At 35.2% G+C, this 21,633-nt stretch overlaps 1 protein-coding gene across 1 annotated transcript in view; it reads right to left on the reverse strand.

Annotated features, from left to right (window-relative positions):
• LOC5568566 (protein CASC1) overlaps nucleotides 1–21,633 on the reverse strand; it is an 88,556-nt gene that overhangs the window by 28,474 nt on the left and 38,449 nt on the right. The window contains exon 7 of the mRNA XM_021850110.1: nucleotides 11,958–13,134. Coding sequence (XP_021705802.1) covers nucleotides 11,958–13,134 — 1,177 coding nt within the window. The remainder of the gene's footprint in view (nucleotides 1–11,957; nucleotides 13,135–21,633) is intronic.

The following is a 21,633-nucleotide window of genomic DNA, read 5'->3' on the forward strand; positions in this document are numbered from 1 at the left end:
AGCGAAAATCTTGAATACCGACCAAAATATACTGGTCCAACAAGCGGGTTCTAGCACATTCCATACATACACCATAGAACTACCATAAACTTCTATCGGACTTTGAAATTGACTCAAAAACGCAATAATCAATCAGTTTAGTGCTTTTCAACACTTGGTCCGCTCTGTCTGCACAGTAATTGTTGCAATTTCTGACCACCCATCCAAATAAGGAAAATGGTCAAAAATCAAAATCAAGTGCATCGAATTGAGTAATATTTATAAATTTCTATTGATGGTTAAGTAGATGAATCATTCGATGTCGTAAAATCTGACAAATCTCTTGAAATGTTTTCCTTTTCTCGCATTTCTCAGCGCGCTGATCATTTTCACTGTTATGGTAATACGCACATGGTCCTCTCTGACTGCACACAATTATCGATTTTTATTGATCATCCAAAGTAAATTTTTTACATATTTCTCACAGTTTACAGCATTTATTATATCTGGTAAAAGTGAAACGGAGGTAAGGTAATTTCGCATCTAATGAGAGAATAGTTCAATTTTCCCAAGTTTTGCACTTGGTCCCCTCTCACTTAACGCCGACCATATCTTATCTCCCACAAACCAATATCTGATTATGTTCGTCAGCAATTACTTTAGAACAACAAATTAAGATTTTATTCAACCTTTTCCACTTGCTCGGGTAATAGTTTATGATTTAAGGTGGAGATACAATGAATTTTTGGATGACAGAAAACCATTTTGAAATTATTTTTGCAATTAACAAGTTTACTTGTGTTCGTGTACGTGTAAGGACTGTTCATTTTATAAAGTGGACACTTTGTTTATGCTATATCTTTTTTATTTATTGATAAAATCGTAATTGGTTTTCTGTGTATCGTTGACCTATTATTCTAAAATGCTATGAAAATATAAAATCTTTGAAAATGCTTTTGGTTGAAGAGATAAATAGTTTTTCCAAAAACTCTTAAAAAAAGTTGTCCGTCAAAGTTTAACATTATTTTTCGCAAAACAAAAATCCTTATTTTTATGAACAAATTGTATGTTTGTATCCTTTACTATTCTACTAAAGGTAAAGCTTTAAAAATATCAATTATATTCCACCATTCTATGACATTAGGTAACTTTAGTGATTTACCCATTTATGGTCAAATTTGCTGATACACCATTCTTTATCTTGTTACTGCTAGGTTGGGCAACACGTGGGTTACCAGGACAAAGACCTCGGCAAGCTTGGCTAAGCAACGGCCTGCCTTTTGAGGTTGGGTGCGTCAAGGACCTCTTTTCTTGGCTAGCGCGATCTGGAGCACCCCTCTGGTCTCAAGGTCGGCTGGAGTTCTCTAGTAGGCTAATCAGACCTCGGATATTGGGATGGGTGTAATGAAAACTGTAGTGGTTCACAATTTTACTTTTATATTGACCTAAATGTACATAACTGTGTGGGTGGGTGTATAGTGTAGTGTGGTTATTAATTATAATTTTACTTAACCGGCCGGTATGCTCGGGATCTCTGGAGGGATGGTGGTACGGTAGACTGCGGAACTCTTTCGGTGGAGGTGGCAGCGTGGAATCGCCGAACGGGTACTGGAAATGGACGTACGTTGGACTCAACTACTAGGACCTACCCGTCCTAGGGGTTCCGTCCACGCGGCTTTGCTGTCCTTCGGAACCGGAACGTCGGCCAAGGAGTTCTGTGGTTTCGGTCGCTTGGGGTTTGGGGAAGAACCAACTAGGTTCACTTGCCCTAGAACTCGTTCGTAGTTTGCGGGATAAAACTACACGGGCCCTAAATACATAAATATTCCTGTTTAAGGTCTAACCTTTTAGGTTATAGGCACAAGCATACCTGATTCGCATCAATGCTCCTCACTTCACTTATTAGCTTCAGCTAATCTTACTTAAATCCTCCTTCTACAAATATCTTCAACTTCTCAACTCCTGGTAATATTTCTTTAATCTTCCTGATCACTTCTAACGTCCGCTTTGAATTAGATCTTCGTAGGAAATAGAACGACTCAATCCTTCTTCGTTCCCTACTCCCTCTACCGTTGGGTAGTCTGTTCATCTTTTTTTTTTCCTCCACTGAACTCTAACTGTCCTATTTCTTCCTGCAGGTTTTCGTGTAGTGTACTGTGGTAATAAAGTGTACTAAATCTAGGAGTATGTGTAAGGCATTCTGTTTAATTTAAATTTGAAAACGGACGACATGCAAATAATAATAATAGGAAAAACAAAAACTTACAAACTAACAGTCTTATTGTTACAAACGGTAATCTATTAAAGATCTACTAAAGAAACTATATTAGTATAAACGAAAGCTAAATCGTGAGATAAACCACAGTCTTAAGTATAAATTTTACTGTTTATGGTAGTTTTACTAAAAAGTCTCATACTTTTAAAATCATGTACGCATATTTATCGATCTACAGCAAATTGTGAACAATTTTCTCCGAATTTTTCAATTGGTAATCTCAGAATAACATATTATGAAAATAATATGTGGAAAATAAAATCGATTTTATTACAGCAGTGTTGCCAATTTTGATGATTGTCAATGTACTTTGATAGGTCTTCTAAGAATAAAGCAATTGTGTTTCTGTTGTGCTTTGAATGTGACGTGGGTACTTACTAAGTAACTCTATGAAGGCGTAAGTTATTTTTCATATTAATACTATATTAGGACTTCCGTCAGGACGTACTTTTACACAAAAAATTCTACTCATATCAATTCCCATCAAATTTAAAAAAAAATTCTTTAAAAATATACGGGAAAATTGATTTTATTATACCTGTAAAATTGTTGCTCCAAAAATAACTTGATTTTTTCCATCAGGCTTCTGATTGATGATGCTTTCGAAGAACAAGCCTTTTTTGAAAATAGAACATATAAATTATCGAATTTTCCAGCCAATTTCTTACAATCATTGATTTTGATAACCTCAAAAAATCGACCGATCTAATCGTTGTTCCATATTCGTGTGAAATTTAATTATTTTGGAGAATTTTTATTATTACAACATTGTACAATACTAGTCGAACGATGTGCAAAAAACCGATTGAAATTTCATTGATTAATAAGAAAGATACAGCATGCACAAGGTGTCCACTTTATAAAATGAACAGTGCTTAGTACAAGTTTTGTAGCAGTATCAGCATTGGCGTATAGGCCTGGCCCCCTCCAGAGTCATCCAGCCCCCTCCCCCAGAATTTTTGAATAAAAAAACAGTTTAACATGAAGCAAAACCTTTTTAATCAATGTACAAGATTCTTGTTATTGACAAAAATCTCTTCAATAGTTACGTTATTTTATGTTATACCACTATAGTGAGAACATCTCGCTTGTCTTACAAAGCATAAGTGAGACGGTTCTGACTTCGATGAATCGCGCTTAACCGTTCGGCTTTTGATCGATTGGTCACTGTTAGAACTAGCTTCTTGTTGTATGCGATAAGCGCAATTTTTCGACAACTCCATTGCAAAAAAGTAATATCCTTGAAATTTGATTTCCTAAATTCGTGTTTTTCTGAATAATCCAAATAATGCTTCATTTTCACTGCATTCTGATTTCTCATGTTTTTAAGGATACCCTACTTGAGGTATCCCGTGATTATGATTGATGATTCACTGAAGAAATACATTAAGTTCAACTCGTGTATTATGTCCGAAAAAAAAATAGACAACATTACTAAAGGAATTTCTCAGACAATACATAGCGGGAATTTTAGTTTAGCTTAGCTTAGCTTAGACTGACTACACATATCAATGGTTGCTATTCCGTGATTGACCGAAGTCAGTGAAAATGCACAAAGAATCAACTAGAAGTTTGGCTGGGATTGGCCATAATCTTCTTCAATGTGCATAATTCAGTGCCTCTATTTATACAGGGTCAATAACGGCGCCGGCCACGTCCTTGCAGTCAGGTGGGATTGGGGGAAGGAATGTTAGTGTGTAACCTTTGCTATTTGGAGACCGTGTTTGCCTCTGCATCTCCACAAAGGTTACTGGGAGGGATGTTTGTTAATGGGAAGGATCGTTGGGTCACAGGATTCACTTTGATAAGCGATTAGACCATGATAAATAATGATTTGTGAGATATATACATGCTTATTTGTAAATATAATATTTTCATTTGATATGAACAATTTCTATGTAGTGGAAAATTATGCCGACACTTGAGGTGACGAACCATTCAAAGTTTGTTGAACAAATACCTAAATGTAACATTCCTACAGCTGTCAGGACGAAAGCATGTGTTATTATATTTTACTCATTTGAAAAGAAACAAAAAACTTGATTGGTTGGGACATCATAGAACACTCTTATTCTTATGCCGACACTTACAGTGGCGAACCATCCAAAGTTTGTTGAATAAAGTGAACCTTTCGTAAGTCTACACTTGTAGTGTCGAACCATTCAAAGTTTTTTTTTATTTAATTACAAAAATAAAGGTAAAAAGGGGTGTTCTGAAAATAAAAAAAAATGTGAAACATAAATAATTCATGAATCAGAGTTTGTGTCGACACTCTCAGTGACGAACAATTCATAGTTTGTTGAAAATTCATATTTACGTCCCACAATTGTAACGATTAAATGTGCAGTCATACATATTTTATAGATTAGAAATAGTAGCAAGAAACGAGCTCACCAATTGATCCTTTATCCTTCACTGCGCAGCCACAATCCACTCTCAGCCTCACTCGTTTGCTCGGCTATATAAAAGCACTCAGAAAAAAAAAAGGCGCGCGACCCGAAAAGGAAAAAAAAACTTGGCTTTCTTGACGCACTGCCCAGCAGCAAGCGTCAAGGTCAAAGGATCAAAAAAGACTAACCGATCACGCCACTTTTTCACTTACTAGACCGACGCGCGACATGTTTGATCCTGCCCTCGTCACTGGCCCCCGGAGGAGCAAGCGTCAAGGTCGAAAGATCAAACAGAACTAACCGATCGCGGCACTTTCAACTTACTCTAACCGAACTAACCGATCATGCCACTTTTGATCCTGCTCTCGTCGCTGGCCCCCGTAGGAGCAAGCATCAAGGTCAAACAGAACTCGACAATACATAGCGGGAATTTTTGTCGAAAAATAAGGCTTAACTTACAAAGAATTCTGCCATGGCCAAGTTCTTTTTCAGATGAATGGCAGAAATTTAACCTGATGTGAAAAAATTTAACACAATCGACCATAGTGTTTTATTCCAGCATTAAAATCTTCCTTTTATAATGATTCTTTTTTTTTAAAGTACTTTCGCAAGAACACAAATACTGCTTTAACTGTATTTTTCCAAGAAAACTTATTATTTCATAAATTATTGGATTGATTTCATCTGTTCAAAAAAATTTTCGATATTCTTTAAATGATTTAAGTATAACAACCTCCTCAAGGAATATCGAAGAGTGGCTTCAGAACTTTTGCAAATCTTTTAGAAGTTAGTCAAATAATATTTTGGGATTTTCAATACGAATTCCTGTTGATGGTGGACATCCATTCCTTCGATGTCTACTATTTATTAGAAAACTAATTCCAGAATCCCCGAACTATTCAAGAACTGGAAAGAAACTTGTTTTTGAAATGTCTCTTGCCTTCGAATCCTGCTGGTGAGGGGTTATTCATAAATTACGTTCCATGCAGAGGAGGAAGGAGGGGGTTACAAAGAAACGTGACTACTCCTATAAAAATTGAAATCCATACAAAAAGTGTGATATAGAGGAAACTTGAGGAGGATGAATATGGCAAAACTTTGCGTGACGTATTTTATGGACGTATCATTTAGGTGATTTCCGAAGTAATAAGTTTCCAGGCGAATAGGTCTCATTTGGTTCTTTAACTTTGTCAAAGACATTAACTTTGTATCCAATCACTGGATTGAGATTTTAACAAATGATATGTTTAATATAAGGTTTAAGGCGAATAGGATTTATTTAGTTGTTCAACATTGTTCAAGATACAAACATTGTATCTAATCACTTGACTGAGATATTAGCAAAATAAAATCTTTTCCCACTAGCGCCATCTACCGTGATGCATCAATACCCGGACACTTAAGCAGCGACAAATGTTCAAATTGTATTTTTGATGAGAATCATGGGTAAACAATCAAAGTTCTGTTACTAAATGAGCAACTTCTAATCAGATTTTAATGTAGGTGATACATTTTTCCTTAAAATTTACGATTTTACCATGAAAATCGTTAAAATGATGAAGCATGTCTTGTCCTTAAATCTGGACACCTGAAGTAGGTGGTGTCTTTAAATCCGGACACTATTGAATCGAAATCCGGAAATTTGTTAAAACTTGAACTATTTGCACAAAATTCACAAAAATTGTATTGAATTCAAATTCCACATCATATATCATACAATATAAAGCAGTTTTGCGACCCACAGTGCTTCAAATAGACGACAAATGAGTATTGTTTGTATTTGAATTACCTGCTATGCACTTCTATGGTTCTATGGTAGTAATGATAGATTCACACAGTTTTTCCGTAAAAACCACTTTGTTTTCACTCATAATGCCTTCTGTAGCTGTTTAACAAGTTTTCCTTTATTACCACTAATTTTACATCCGTTAATTTTGATTCAACTAGGGTTTCTAAAGCAATGTCCGGATTCAAAACATTTGGCCATAATTCCGGACACCCTTTTATCACACCTCTTAGTACACATTTTCACCATATTCCACGGGGACATCAAACCCCGAATCATAAAACTATCGTTTTGAGTCTAATTCCGTTTCAATCACTCCACTAACAATACAAATGAAACACATTATCACAAGAAAATCACTCGACCTGCGTTTGTCAACACTTTTACCGAATAAAATAACAATGCGAAAAAATGACGTCCAGACGGAGCGGCATATTTATTTTGCATGTTTATTGATTATTTGGCAATGATAACTAGATTACAACTATCAGAAAAATGATCAGAAGTATCATAAATACTTAATATGGTTAAAAACAGGCAGAATTATATTTAATTTTACGTTCAATTATTTAATATTATCAGAGTGTCCGGATATTGATACTGTCCGGATTTTGATTCATCACGGTAGTCAATGTTTACCGATCTAATAAGTGTTCGGGTGACTAGATCTCATTCAGTTAAACACATTTGTCGAAGACACCAACGTTGTATCTCGTCACTGAACATAGATATAAACAATCAAAATGTTCGACCATTAGCGCCATCTTTTGAGTGTTTTCCGAACTAATGAGGTTTTAGGCGAATAGGTCTCATTTAGTTGATCAACTCTATCGACGACACCAATTTTGTATCTCATAACGGGACTAAGATCTAAGCAAACAAAGTTTTGGCTCACTAGCCAAGATGACGTTAGTGTTTTCCGAATTTATAAGGTTCTATGCAAATCGGTATTATTTAGTTGTTCAACTTTGTCGAAGACACCAATTTTGTATCTTATCGCTGGACTGAGATATAAACGAAGCAAATTTTTGTACATCGGAAAGTTGTTTCATATGTTGCTTACATATGCAACATTTGTTGGCGTTTATGCGCCACCTGGGGAGTTAATTTTGAATTAAAATAGTTACTAAGTGGAAGTCAGCAGTCCTGTGATCAACTTTGCAGAAGACAGTTTTCTCGTAAACCTCTTTATTTTCAAGATATTTGCACTACAAGTACTGTCGCTGGGCGTTCGGGGCTTCTGTCCTACCGTCGTTGGGGGTGACAATGGGTCAAAAAGGGATGTGTACGAATTATTTATTGAATAACTATTGCAATTTAACTCCAATAAACTTCAAATTTGGTGTGTATGTACTTTGATGGTACATTAACAACTGTTCAAAACATTAAAGAAAAATATTTATTCACAGCGGCACCACAAGTGAATGAAAAATGACCCAATCGCACCCCATAGAGGGGTGACATTGGGTCACTGTAATTGAAATAAGTTGTTTTTGATAATATGGTTGCAAAACCATTCACAGCTGAAGAATATTGATGAAATACGATGCAAACAAGATGAAAAGATATCTAAGATGTTTCACAAGTATGATAAACCCACGTAAAAGAACGATTATACCAAAAAATTGAAGAGCTATGAGAAAAAAATATGTAAACACATCATTCATCGTCAAGTTTACATATTTTTTTTCCCTCCAATTGTCTTCAAAGTCTCATCCCCATTGCCATGAAGCCTATTGAGTTTCCTAAAAGGTGTACTGAAACAGTGATTATTTAAATTCTTCGCAAATAGTTAAATTTCGGAGCGACATTCCACGATCAATACATTTCAGGCAGATGTTGATGTCATAATCACGATATTTCAGTGTTCCAACTCATTTGTACTTCCAGGAGATGCTTCTATAATATGGAAACACTGATAAATAATTAAATAAAAAAAAAAAACAATCCATTTGATAAAATTTTACGATGATTCTGCGCACGAAACACAGTTGCTGGATTGAGAAGTTGTCAAAATGCGTTGCATTGTTATTCAATGTAAGGAATCCTCAAGTAGACTAGTTTGATGTTTCAGAGATGCTGTATTTAGAAAGAATAAACACATCTTAATGAAAAAGAGAACTACCGGCACCGTAAAATGTCAAAAAAGTGGACTTGCAATTTCATTTACTGTCGTTCTTGCTTGACCCAATCTCACCCCCATTTTTGATGTTTTAGACACCGTACCGAAAAAAATAATTTTTTTGTTGAAAAATCAAATACATTCCGGAAAATACGTGTGAAGTGTAATGAAAAGACTTTAAACCTTCTACAAATATAATGGTAGAGGTTATAGTACATGCGTGATACTTTGCACAGGAGAAATTTAATGTTGTAAATTTTATCCAATTTCAACACACAAGTTTATTGATACAGTAAACAAAAACTACTATTTTTAAAAATGTATATTGTGATGAATTATGTGTAATAATATGTTCCCTAACATATGAATTATAAATTTTAGTAATATCACCGTTATTAGCTGAAATATTTCATAAATCATATTTTTCCGTTTTGACCCAATCTCACCCCCCAGACCCATTGTCACCCCCATCGACGGTATTTTTAGGACGCTGGGCGGATATGGGTTAAGTTTATTTACTATACGATGGCTAAATTTCTAGAGGCATTCTGATACAATTCTAGAAAACCAGAAGAAAAGGGAAAATAGATTTCAAGGATAATTTCTAAAGCAGATTCTGATGGAATTTCTTGAGAAATTTGTTTTATTTGTAAATTCATCAGAGAGGTTTTAACTAACCTCTAGAGAAAAGATTATTAATTATCTTTGGTTGTACCATTTACCAAATTATGGGAGTTTTGACAAATTGCAGATTTTTATGCGTATAGTTCCTGATTTCTGAAAGTTCATCAGGAATTCCCCAACAAATTTTCAAAGTAATACAAAAGTTCTAAGTTTTAAAATTTAAGTTCATTAAAATCTGACGTTACGAATTTTACCATAAAACATCTTCGGTAATGTTCTTAGAAAAACTTTAAAAGGAACTTCATAAGTGAAGGTAGAAAAACTGTTGGCGAACTCTCTGAAGAGTTCGTGGAATGAATCCTTGCTTGGTGATGGAGATTTTTTGGAGAAATCTTGAAAATCCTAAACAATTCATTAATGAACAACTGGATGATACTTTAAACGAACAATTGGACTTAATATGTACTAAGTACGAAGAGGACCTTCAAGGAGAAATGATTAAAAAAATTCTAAGCATTATCTGGCGGAATTCTTCAAGAGATTTTTTAAGCAATTCTATAGAGATTCTTCGAGAAATTTTCTGGTGTGATCAGAAAGTCTGGGAATGATTTTTCGTGAGAATCCCAGGACAAATTCAGTGGAAACTGGCAAAGGTATTCATGGAGAAAGCACTGAAAAGTACGAAAATAATTCATGAAGAAATTCCTGTAGGAACTCTCGTACGAATCACTTCAGAACATGGTTGATTAATTGAATAATTCGTGGAAGAATCACAAAGGATTCGTTATGAATTTTTGCTAGAAAACTTGAGGAATTTTTGACTGGATTACAAAAAGAATGAATCTTTTTCTTACCGAGAATTGAAATTCACAAATATCACTGATGTGCCGCGAAATGAAGCAAAATAACAAATAAATAAAATCAATACAAATCTGTTGAAACTACGAAATGTATGGAAATCTTGATTTTTTCGACCGACAAAAAACAACTTTGGTAGAACACCCCCTAGCCCCCCTCCAGAAAATAATCCTAGCTACGCTAATGAGTATCAGTGTGAGCGTGAGAATATAACCTAAAACAAAGCAATGGTGCGAAAACATTCAAAATATTCAAGTATTTATACTTAACTAGTGGCCTCGGCAAAATTTGTCTTGCCATAAAGTAGGCTGTTGAAATATGCCGAATCCCCCGAGCATAAATACTAGACCATTTCACAAAAATCGAAATGTCTGGGATTCAACCAGTCACCCCCTAGTCTTGATTGCAATACTGAAACAAACTACCAGACAAATTTTCATCCAATTTGGAAAAAATTAGGATGTGCCTCAAGTGGAATTTGTGTTTTTTGGCTATTTTTTATCTTCAAAAAATTCTAACGAGAATTCGGAAAAACGAAAATCAAAATAAATACCACTAGTTGAACATATTATTAGCACTTTACAACTTTTGAGAACACTGTATGCCGATTAGAGATGGTTTTGACCTCATAACATTGATTTCTGTTTATTAAAGTACCTGTAAAACATAAATTTCTCTACAGTTTTTGTTCTACGAAATTCTTAACCTCATGCCTAATCATAAAAATTCAACCGTAGTATCATTCCTTTGCCTTTTCTGAGCATTATTGTAGCATGTCATACGACATTCCTCATTTCTCGGCATTTAGAGCAGCTGCCAAATGGCGCAATTGCTGACATGATAGAAAATTGAACATAGTAGCTTTGCTTTTTCAATGATGGATGATGATTGAAACAAACATCTAGCAAATGTCATCAATGCAGTCGTGGTTCAAACAACATTCGCATTCGATGCCGACCGGGAATCGAACCCAGACACGTTCAGCATGGCTTTGCTTTGTAGCTGCGGACTCTAACCACTCGGCTAAGGAAGGCCCCAAAGGAATGATACTACGGTTGAATTTTTATGATTAGGCATGAGGTTAAGAAATTCGTAGAACAAAAACTGTAGAGAAATGTATGTTTTACAGGTACTTTAATGAACAGAAATCAATGTTATGAGGTCAAAACCATCTCTAATCGGCATACAGTGTTCTCAAAAGTTGTGAAGTGCTAAGAATACGTTCAACTAGTGGTATTTATTTTGATTTTCGTTTTTCCAAATTCTCGTTAGAATTTTTTGAAGATAAAAAACAGCTAAAAAACACAAATTCCACTTGAGGCACCTCCTTATCTTCTCCAAATTGGATGAAAATTTGTCTGGTAGTTTGTTTCAGTATTGCAATCAAGACTAGGGGGTGACTGGTTGAATCCCAGACATTTCAATTTTTGTGAAATGGTCTAATAAATACAGATTAATTTTCTCCAGGTTTTTGACTTTCCGGAGACCTTCTTAAACTTTTTCGTCGCACAAACACGTCGCATCTTATGCCGAATCCAATAGTGAAAGAAATGAATCTTTTGACCCATCCGCAATTCATTTCGTGACATAAAAACACCATTCCATTTAAATTTATATAGAAGATAGATTGATCAAAATACTCCACTTTTACAGTACCTTAAAGGAGTTTCCGTCTCTTTACTATAATAATTATCAAAAATCATTATTATATTATTATTATAGCTTTATTAAGGAGATTTTCAGCCCTAGGCTGGTTCATCTCCGTAAGATTATCAAAAATTTGCATATGGAAAGTTCCTCGTTTCATGTATCACTGAAATGACTATCGGAAATTTTGCTTGCACTCGGAAACATATCAAACTCAACTAAATAATCTCATGCACACTATCTACAATCTCATCCAGTTTAAATTAAATTCCATACTTCTTGAGGTCCGGCTTCAGCTCCCACGACTGATATGGCAAATTGCTGTATCGGTTTGCGGCGAATCCTATCGCCCCCAGCCGTCCGATCCGAAACTGAATGGTTAATTTGTCCTCGTTGAATTTTACATCATGAATATCCCTGGTGCTCCACTTGCCGACGTATTCCTTCTCCCGGTCAACCATGACGTAGTTGCCCACCTCCTGAATGTCCCCATAGTTCACCTCTTCGTCGTCGGAGTCAAATTTGCTCTTCTGGACCTTTGCCTTCCGATCACGGTCCCGTGCCCGTTCCTCGGACCGTACAATCATCACACTTTGTCTACCCTGCTCGGCTTTGGATACGGTCGTAACGATTTCCTCAATTTTAAATTCAAATTTCGGGGTTTTCGCATCAATTAATTCGTCTAAATCTTTCATAAATTTCGAGAACATGTATTGCTTTTTCCTCGATTTTCCATTCCCAGCAGAGGAGGCCACGTCGTTGTCGGAGTCATCATAGTCGGCCTGGTCGTCACTTTCCTCCGGAATGCATGGGTAGCTTAGTTTGTTTCGTCTATTCCATATTTTCAGAATTTTACTTCCACAGCCTGGCGGGAAAAGATAGGACGGTATTTTCGTCTCATAGATGATGTTCGTTAGTGCGGCGCCTGAGGGAGTTTTGGTGATTTTCCTCTTTTTCTCTCGGGACTTTTTACCGCTCGTCAACAGGTGCGACTTTTTCTTATCGTCCTGGGGTACAATTTTCACCGAGTAGTTTTCCGGGAGCTTGGGAATCACAAAATCAGCGACGATGGAACTAAGATGAACGTGCGAAGGAACATCGAGAATGTTAAAATCTTCGATATACTTTGTCTTCCGGTCGCGCATCGATTTGGTTTTTCGCTCCTTGGCAGCTTGCACCATCTGTTTATGTTTATCTAGGTACTTGGCAAAACTTGGCTCGGATTCGAGAGTCTCCTCCTTGCTTTCCCAACGGCACACGATTGGCGGTTCGAACCAGAATACATTCTCCGGCAGTTGTAATGTGATCAAAGCCAGTTTGTCGAGGTTCTCCTCCATTTGTTTGATTTCGGCTTCGATTTCTTCGGGGAGACGACGCACTCCGGGTTGGGGCGTTGGAGGTGGACGGTAAGGCTGATAGAATTTCTTCCTCGTCAGCTGGCCCGGTTGTGGAACTGTTGGGAAAGGGGATAGGTTTACTTTAGATACAATGTGATGGGTGCTATTCGTGTTAAGCTGAAGATTTGTTGCGAAAACTTAAACAATCAGATGATTGATGTTACAACTCGTTGGAATTCCACGGCGGCTTTGTGGAGTGAAGTTTAATCAAACGGAACACAATATTTACCGATGGTGGTAAATTAGGAAACTGTTGGTTTGTGGGAAAATGTTTTCTTTACACGCTAGACTTTCCTCGTATATTATGAGCAGCGTATTATTTATGTGTTTGCAAGTGAAGGGTTTGCTGATACAATTTAGAATATTATCAAAATTGATTTTTCTTCCGATCATTTTTCGGCAAGGGTTAGTATCGTGGCAAAACTAATTCAACCTAAAAGCTAGAAGTATTCTGTCAAGAATGTTCTTATCTAACAGAATCACCAATTTATGAATTAATGGTGCTTAGTATTCCTCGAAGAGGTGAGAATCTATTCGACTGGAACAATGTTCATACGTTTCTAATTCAATGAAAAATAAAAATATATTTAATGTTCATTACCTGTACAAAGTATATTCTTGAATTTATAAATACAAAAATAAAATTTCGTTCTCACTTTTTCGAGCATAATTCACCAAACTAACACTTTCATAAAATAGCGAGTATTTCATGGAGAAAATTTCCTGAAGATACTGTAGTATAGTTAACTCTCCCTTACTCGATATTCCGTATCTCGATATCGAGTAAGAGAACCATAATAAAAGTTGGTTTTCATGGCTAACTCGATGGTCCCTTGGATCCCAGTTGCATTGGTTTTGTGTTCTGTAACTCGATACCTCCCTAACTCGATGGCCACTTCGAGTAAGGGAGAGTTGACTGTACAAAAATCGCGTTTCAAAGTCAAAACGATTTTGATCACATTTTTTCAGCGTCGCTACAGTGTGTAGCCATATTAATACTGTGCATTAGGGTGCCAATGAAAATCGATTTATCGAATTTCAAAAAATGGTAGTGCTCAAAAGTTTTGTCTTCTCGAAAAAAGACCCCATGCAAAATTTGAGCTCAATCGGACTTCATTAAGTGGACCCCCAAAGCGGTCAAAGTTTGGCTTTTTAGACCCATGAAAAATCTCCAAAGAGGGGGTACATGAAATTTCCGAAATCGATTTTTTTTTTTTGATGCCAGATGTCTTAGAAATGCATGAAACGTCGAGATCTGGTGTTATTTGGAAAAAATTTTTTTTTTTGAAAAAATCGACCTTTTGGGACTTGGTAAATTTTTGAGTTGGGGGAGTGAATTGAATTTGAAATGAACGATTTGAATTCAATTGCTGAGAAATTCAAGGCAATAGTATTGAAACATATCCTATATCATTGTTGGCCACTTAAAGCATATTATATGTGATGTTTCATTAGGGTGGTTCATTTGATTTCCATTAGGGTGGTCCTCTTTGTTAAAAAAAAAAAAAAATTTTTAATTAAATATCGAAGACAATAGTATTGGAACATCTCTCACATTATCGTAAGCCATTATCTACATTTAATATGTGGTATTTTACTAGGGTGGTTCACTTATATTCCATTAGGGTGGGCCTTTCTGTCGAAAAATCATAATTTGAATGGGATATTAAAAACAATAGTATTTTATCACCTCTTTCATCATCGTAGGGCATTTTCCTCATTAGATTCGTGATATTTTATTAGGGTGGCTCACTTATTTTCCATTGGTGTTTGCCGAAAATTAAAAAAAATCAAGAAATTTTGAATTTGATCCTTTTAGTATTTTAACACCTCTTTTATAATCGTAGGCCATTGTCTTCATTTTTGTTTAGAGAGGCTTTAAATTCCTCTGAATTCATGCATCTCTAGTTCCATTTGATATGCGACATCATCGTAGGACACTGTTAACATATTTCATTAGGGAGTTTCTCTCATTTTCCATTAGGGTGCATCATTCTACAGTTTGAAACCATGATTTCTCGCAAAAGTCTCGACCACTTTCCTTAATTATGGTGTCATTGTAAAAAATTCAACCTTAATATCTACAGACCGAAAGATTATGATGTGGACTACTACATAATATTTGCGTAATGTTCGACGAAAAATGTAAAGGTAACTTAGTTGACAACAAAAGAGTTTTCTAGAAAGCCTGTCATTGTTAGAAAGGTCCTTTTGAAAAGTTTTGCGTGATTTTCATTCGGAATGCAACACTTCACTAAGCTGAACCAGTTCGGAGTCCTCGTCTCATACAAAATCCGCTTGCTACTTCGTGATTTCAGATGCACTCATCTCAGAGATCAAGCAGTGAGCCTCAGTGACCTTTCCAATTTAGTTTTGCAAATTCCGAAGGAAATTCCAGAGAAAATTGTGAAGGAAATACCGAATGAAATTCCAACGGAAATTCCAGAGGGAATTACGAAGGAAATTCCAGTGGAAATTCTGAAGGAAATTCCAAAAGAAATTCCAGAGAAAAATCCGAAGGAAAATCCAGACGAAATTTCTCAGGAAATTCCAGAGGAAATTTCGCAGGAAATTCTAGAGAAAATTCTGAAGGAAATTCCAGAGAAAATTCGGATGGAAATTCCAGAGAAAATCCCGAAAGAAATTCCAGAGGAAATTCCAAAGGAAATTCCAGAGATAATTTCGAAGAAAATTCTAGGGGAAATATGGAAGGAAATTCCAAAGGAAATTCCGAAGGAAATTCCAGAGGAAATTCCAAAGGAAATTCCGAAGGAAAGTCCAGAGGAAATTCCGAAGGAAATTCCAGAGAAAATTCCGAAGGAAATACCGAAGGAAATTCCAGAGAAAACTCCGAAGGAAATTCCAAAGGAAACGAAAATTATAGAGGTACTTCCGAAGAAAATTCCGAAATAATTTCAAAGCTTCAAAAGAAATTCCAAATGAAATTCCGAATCAAATTAAGCATGAAGCTCCAAAAGGAATTCCGAAGGAAACTCCAGGAGAAATTCCGAAGCAAATTGCAAAGCAAATTTCGACGAAAATAACGTAGAAAATTCCAAATCAAATCCCGAAGGTAGCTCCAAAAGAAATTCCAAACGAAATTCCAAAGCAAATCCCGATAGAAATTCCAAAGCAAATTCAAGAAGAAATTCCATAAAAATAAATCCGAATGGATTTTTGAAGGATGTTCCGAAGCAAATTCCAAAGAGAACTCGGACGAAAATTGCGCATAAAATTCCAAATGAAATTCCGAAGCCAGCACTAAAAGAAATTGCAAAGGAAATTCCATAAGAAATTTCAAAGGAACTTCCGAAGCGAATTCCAAAGGAAATTCCGAAGGCAATTCCAGAAGAAATTCCGAAAGAAATTCCAAAGGAAACGCTGAAGAAAATTTTGAAGAACTGAAGAAGGAAATTCCGAAAGTAATTCCAAAGAAATCCAAAAAAACTTTCTGAAGCAACTTACTGAAAGAAATTCATGAAGAAATTCCAAAGGAAATTCTGAAGTAAATGAGATATGAAGTTCCGAAGAATACAAAGGAATTTTAAAGGATACTCCTAAGAAAATTCCGAAAAAAACAATTCGAAGGAAATTCCGAGAAAATTCAACGGAAATTCTGATGAAAATTACGTAAAACAGTCCAAAGGAAAATTTCGTAAAAAATTCCAATCAAAACTTCTAAATAAAATTCCGAAATCTCCATAGGAAATTCCAAAGGAAATTCCGAGGAAACTCTAAAACAAATTTGGAAGTAAACTTCAAACGAAATTCCGAAAGAAATTTCAAAGAGAATTTTGAAGGAAGTAATAAAGGAATTTCAAAGGAAATTCTGAAGAAAACTTGATAAGTATCCTCAAAGAAAACTGCAAAGGAATCATAAAGGATACTCCTAAGGAAATTACGATGGAAATTCCAATGTTAATTCCGAAGGAAACTACAAAAAAATCCAACGGAATTTCCGAAGCAAATTTCAGAGGAAATTCTGACGAAAATTGCGTAGAAAATTCCAAAGGAAATTTCGAAAAAAATCCAAAGGTAATTCCGAAGAAAATTCCGTGCAAAATTCCAAAGGAAATTCCAAAAACTTCATAGGAAATTCCATAAAAAAATTCAAAGCAAATTCCGAATGAAATTCAAAAAGGAATTTCTAAGGAAATTTCGAAGAAAAAATCACAGCTCCAAAAGAAATTCCAAAAGGAAACTTCGATGGAAACTTACAAAATATAAGGGAAATCCCGAAAAAAAAAATTAAAAAAAAAATGAATAAAATTCTAAAAGAAATTCTGAAGCACATTCCAAAGGACATTCCGACGACAATTTTGAAAAATATCCAAAGCATATTCAAAAGGGAATTTCTAAGGAAATTCCAAAGAAAATTCCAAAGCGAATCCCGAAGCAAATTGCAATGAAAAAGGAAGTTAAAAGGAAATTTCGTAGAAAATTTCTAAGGAATTTTCTATGGAATATCCAAAGCAAATTTGTAAGGAAATTCTCAAGAAAACTCTGTAGAAAATCCAAAGAAAATTGTAAAGGAAATTTTTTAGAATATTCCGCACTAAATTTCAAAGGTCCAAAAGAAATCCCAAATGAAATTCCGAAGAAAGCTCCAAAGGAAATTTCAAAGGAAATTCCAAAGTTAATTCCAATGCTTCGAAAGAAATTCCAAATAATATTTCGAATACAATTCAGAAGGAAGCTCCAAAGATAATTACACAGGAAATTCCGAAACAAACTCTAAAAGAAATTCGGAAGGAAACTCCAAAGAAAATTCCAAATCAAATTTCGAAGGAAACTCAAAAAGAAACTCCGAAGTAAATTTCGAAGGAAATTCCAATGAAAAGTCCAGAATGAAATTCCGAAGGACACTTCGTAGGAAATTTCGAAGGAAATACCACAGAAAATTCAAAGGGGCACTTCTAAAGATACCGAAGAAAATTCCACAGGATATTCCGAAGCAAATTCAGGATAAATTTCCAATTTTGATGAAAATTCCGTAGAAAATTTCAAAGGACATTTCGTAGAAAAGTCCAATAAAAAATTGTAAGAGGAATTTTGAAGGAAATTCCGAATAAAATTCCAAAGCAAACTCAAAAAAAAAAATCCGTTGAAAACTCCAACGAAAAAATCCATATGAAATTCCGACGAAATTTCTATAAGGAACTTTGTTACATCTTTGAAGAATAAACGAGAACTGATTGTTAAAACTGGAATTGCCTACGTTGTCACAACCGAATCGCGTGTACTATAGCAAGCAGAAGGCAACGTACTTTTGTTTCAGGAATGAAGGAGCCCAAGGCTGAGAATCTCTTTTGAAAATATAAACTAAACACTTTTGTTGCCCTTCATCGTCGCCCATCAAGCTATTGTCATAATTTGAATACGTCAAAAATTATTTCATTCCTTTTTTATCTGTATTTTGATTAAGGCAGTTAGAGTTGTGCTTCACTGAATTCACTGATTATTGTTAATGGAACGTTTTATTTTAACTATTCAAAAGAAAACCTTAATGAAAATATCTTAACGAAGAGTGGCATGCCAATGAAGAATTACTCGTGTATTTATTATTCCATTCAAATTCTCGTTTTTTTTTAAAGGACCACCGTAATGGAATATAAGTGAGCCTTTTCAATGAAATATCACGAATCTAATGAAGGAAATGGCCTACGATGATGAAAGAGGTGATAAAATACTATGGTTTTTAATATCTCATTCAAATTATGATTTTTCGACAGATAGGCCCACCGCAATGGAAAATAAGTAAAATATCACATATTAAATGTAGAAAATGGGTTACGATAATGTGAGAGATGTTCCAATACTATTGTCTTCAATATTCAATTATAATTCTATTTTTTATTTTTTTTATTTTTTAACAAAAAGGACCACCCTAATGGAAAGTACATGAACCACCCTAATGAAATATCACATATAATATGCGTTCAGTGGCCAACAATGATATAGGATATGTTTCAATACTATTGCCTTGAATTTCTCAGCAATTGAATTCAAATCGTTCATTTCAAATTCAATTCACTCCCCCAACTCAAAAATTTACTAAATCCCAAAAGGTCGATTTTTTCAAAAAAAAAAAAAAAAAATTCCAAACAACACCAGATCTTGATGTTTCATGCATTTCTAAGACATCTTAATGGGGACATCTGCATGGGGACTTTTTTCGAGGAGACAAAACTTTTGAGCACTACAATATTTTGAAATTCGATGGCAAAATTTTTCCCATACATTCCATTGGCACCTTAATGTATATGATGATAATGTGTATTTTTCTGTTTAAAACTGCAGTTTTCTTTTCAGAAGTGTACAGAAGTTCAATTTTTCTGAGAAAATTATTCCCATTTTGTCAAGTTTCTGTTTTTTTCTACTGAAAATTGCTGTTTGTGTTAATAAAAACGGAAAATTGGGTAGAAGCACCGGTACCCATATCGGATTATACACAGTTTTACATAGGCAAATATTTTGATTCAGTTGGAACCAAAGCCAAATCTCTGGCCGAAACTGCTTCTGGTGGCCTATATTCACGAGTGAGATTTTCAAAGCGGAAAATGGTTTCAACTTAGTTCCGATATATTTCAAAACTAGTCCTTCTAGTTTACTTGTATTATAACACTGCATGATGAAGTGCAGGAAAGTAGACCGTTCCATGACATAGGGCCATCCACTGACGGAAATATCGACTCATGGAACAGATTTTCATTGGAAAGCTGGTTGAGGGAACCATCATAGTAACCATGAAATTTTGTCTCAAGTATTCTGGCGTGATTCGCAAGTCAGTCTCAGCTGTAAAAAGTAGGCATTGAGAAAATGAGCTGTGAAGTTTTCAAACTCGTTTTCCATACGAATATTTAAAAAAATCCAGGGGATTAGAACATGTTCCAATCTTAATGAAACTTTCAAAACTTGCTTTTCACTACGATATCTTTCCGAGAAAAATATAAACAAACAAGTTACATTTTTGTGTTCCACGGTGCGAAAGTCTGTAGTGGGACTGATATGCGATTACTTTTCATTATGAGACAATTTGACTTGCTGTTTTTTCAATTTTTTTTTAACGAATCATATTGTTTATTAGTGCAGAATTTGCAGCTGAAAGAGCAGTGGAAAAGATGTTGAAAACTGAACTTAACTCAATTTTGACGAAAATGCAGATGGGGCTGACTTGCGATTCACAGCAGTATTGTAATCGACTTATCGAGGGTTAAATGTACTACACGCCACTGAAGACGGCCTATTTATTGATAATTCACCCCATAATCTCAAAATCCATATCTTCGATTCTCATTAACCCGAAAACAATAATCCCTAATCTAGTTAATCTGCGATAATATCACGCGCAAATTTCATTCGCGGTAATTGTAAATTCTGGAAAATGGAAGTCGGGGTGATGACATTCGGGCCAACACTTTATGTATATGTCAAGACATGCTTGTTACCCTTGCTATTTCTCCTATATTTTGTCTCATTCTATATATTTTTTTTCTTTCTTTCTTCTATTTTTTTCATTTATATTTTGACAGTTCATTGTGGAGGCAAATCCCGAGTTTCAGTGGACCAATGTCGCTGGAAAGTTGATGGATTGCCACAACATATCTAGAAATATATTGATAAGTTTTCAAGGAATGTGGATCTTCAGATTTGATCCTTCAAACGTTAGAATAATGATTGATGATTACAATGACTTCCCATGCGGCTCCCTACAATGGCGTAGCTAGGGTTTCCGGGGCCCGGTGCGAAGTCAAATTTTTGGGCCCTTTAATACAATTGACATGTGACTAGTCAACAGGCTCAGTATCTTAAAATATGGACTTAGAGACTGTAGCATGGTCACTTTTTTGCAAATATTATTTAAAGATTTATTCAATATAAATATAGATGTACATAAATTGTTATATAATTATATTGTTTTTTTCATGTTCTTTAATGTTAATTTATTATTCGTGTTAATTTATTTTTCATTTAATCATATATTATTTCAATGTCAAAATTAACAAATTCAATAGTTCACTTAAATATATGCCATATTCAATATCACAGTTCAAAATGAAATGCATTTTTCCAAAACCGCATAAAAAACTTGCATACAAGTCGCCTTCTACCAATACTATATCAAATAAAAGTTTCGGTCGCCTTACACACTACACCACGAAACACGAATAAGCCTAAGGTTCAAAGTTCAAGCCCGATCGTTAACGATCGTTTTAAATAGATCGGAGTCCAAAAATAGACGGAACGATACAGATCATTTAGATGGAATGGTAGCGAAAGAGATAGCGCTTCAATCGGTTCTCATTCGTAGTTGATGAGGATCGTCGTTTGAAAAGGTCGTGAAATTACTTTGGTGATTTTACGTACTTCCGTCCACGAAGATGTAAAATCACACCTTATCTGAGGACTTTCAGAATCTCTACTCGTCCATATTGACCTGGACCGTGGAAGAAGCGAGAGTGCGTGAATAATTAAGTGTCGCGGTGTGTTTAATTTGTCAAGTAAAGTTCGTTAGCCTAAAGCCAAGAAGGTTAAGTGCGGTCAAGTCAGTTTGT

Source organism: Aedes aegypti, chromosome 3, assembly GCF_002204515.2.
Source record: "Aedes aegypti strain LVP_AGWG chromosome 3, AaegL5.0 Primary Assembly, whole genome shotgun sequence".
Taxonomy (NCBI): Eukaryota; Metazoa; Arthropoda; class Insecta; order Diptera; family Culicidae; genus Aedes; species Aedes aegypti.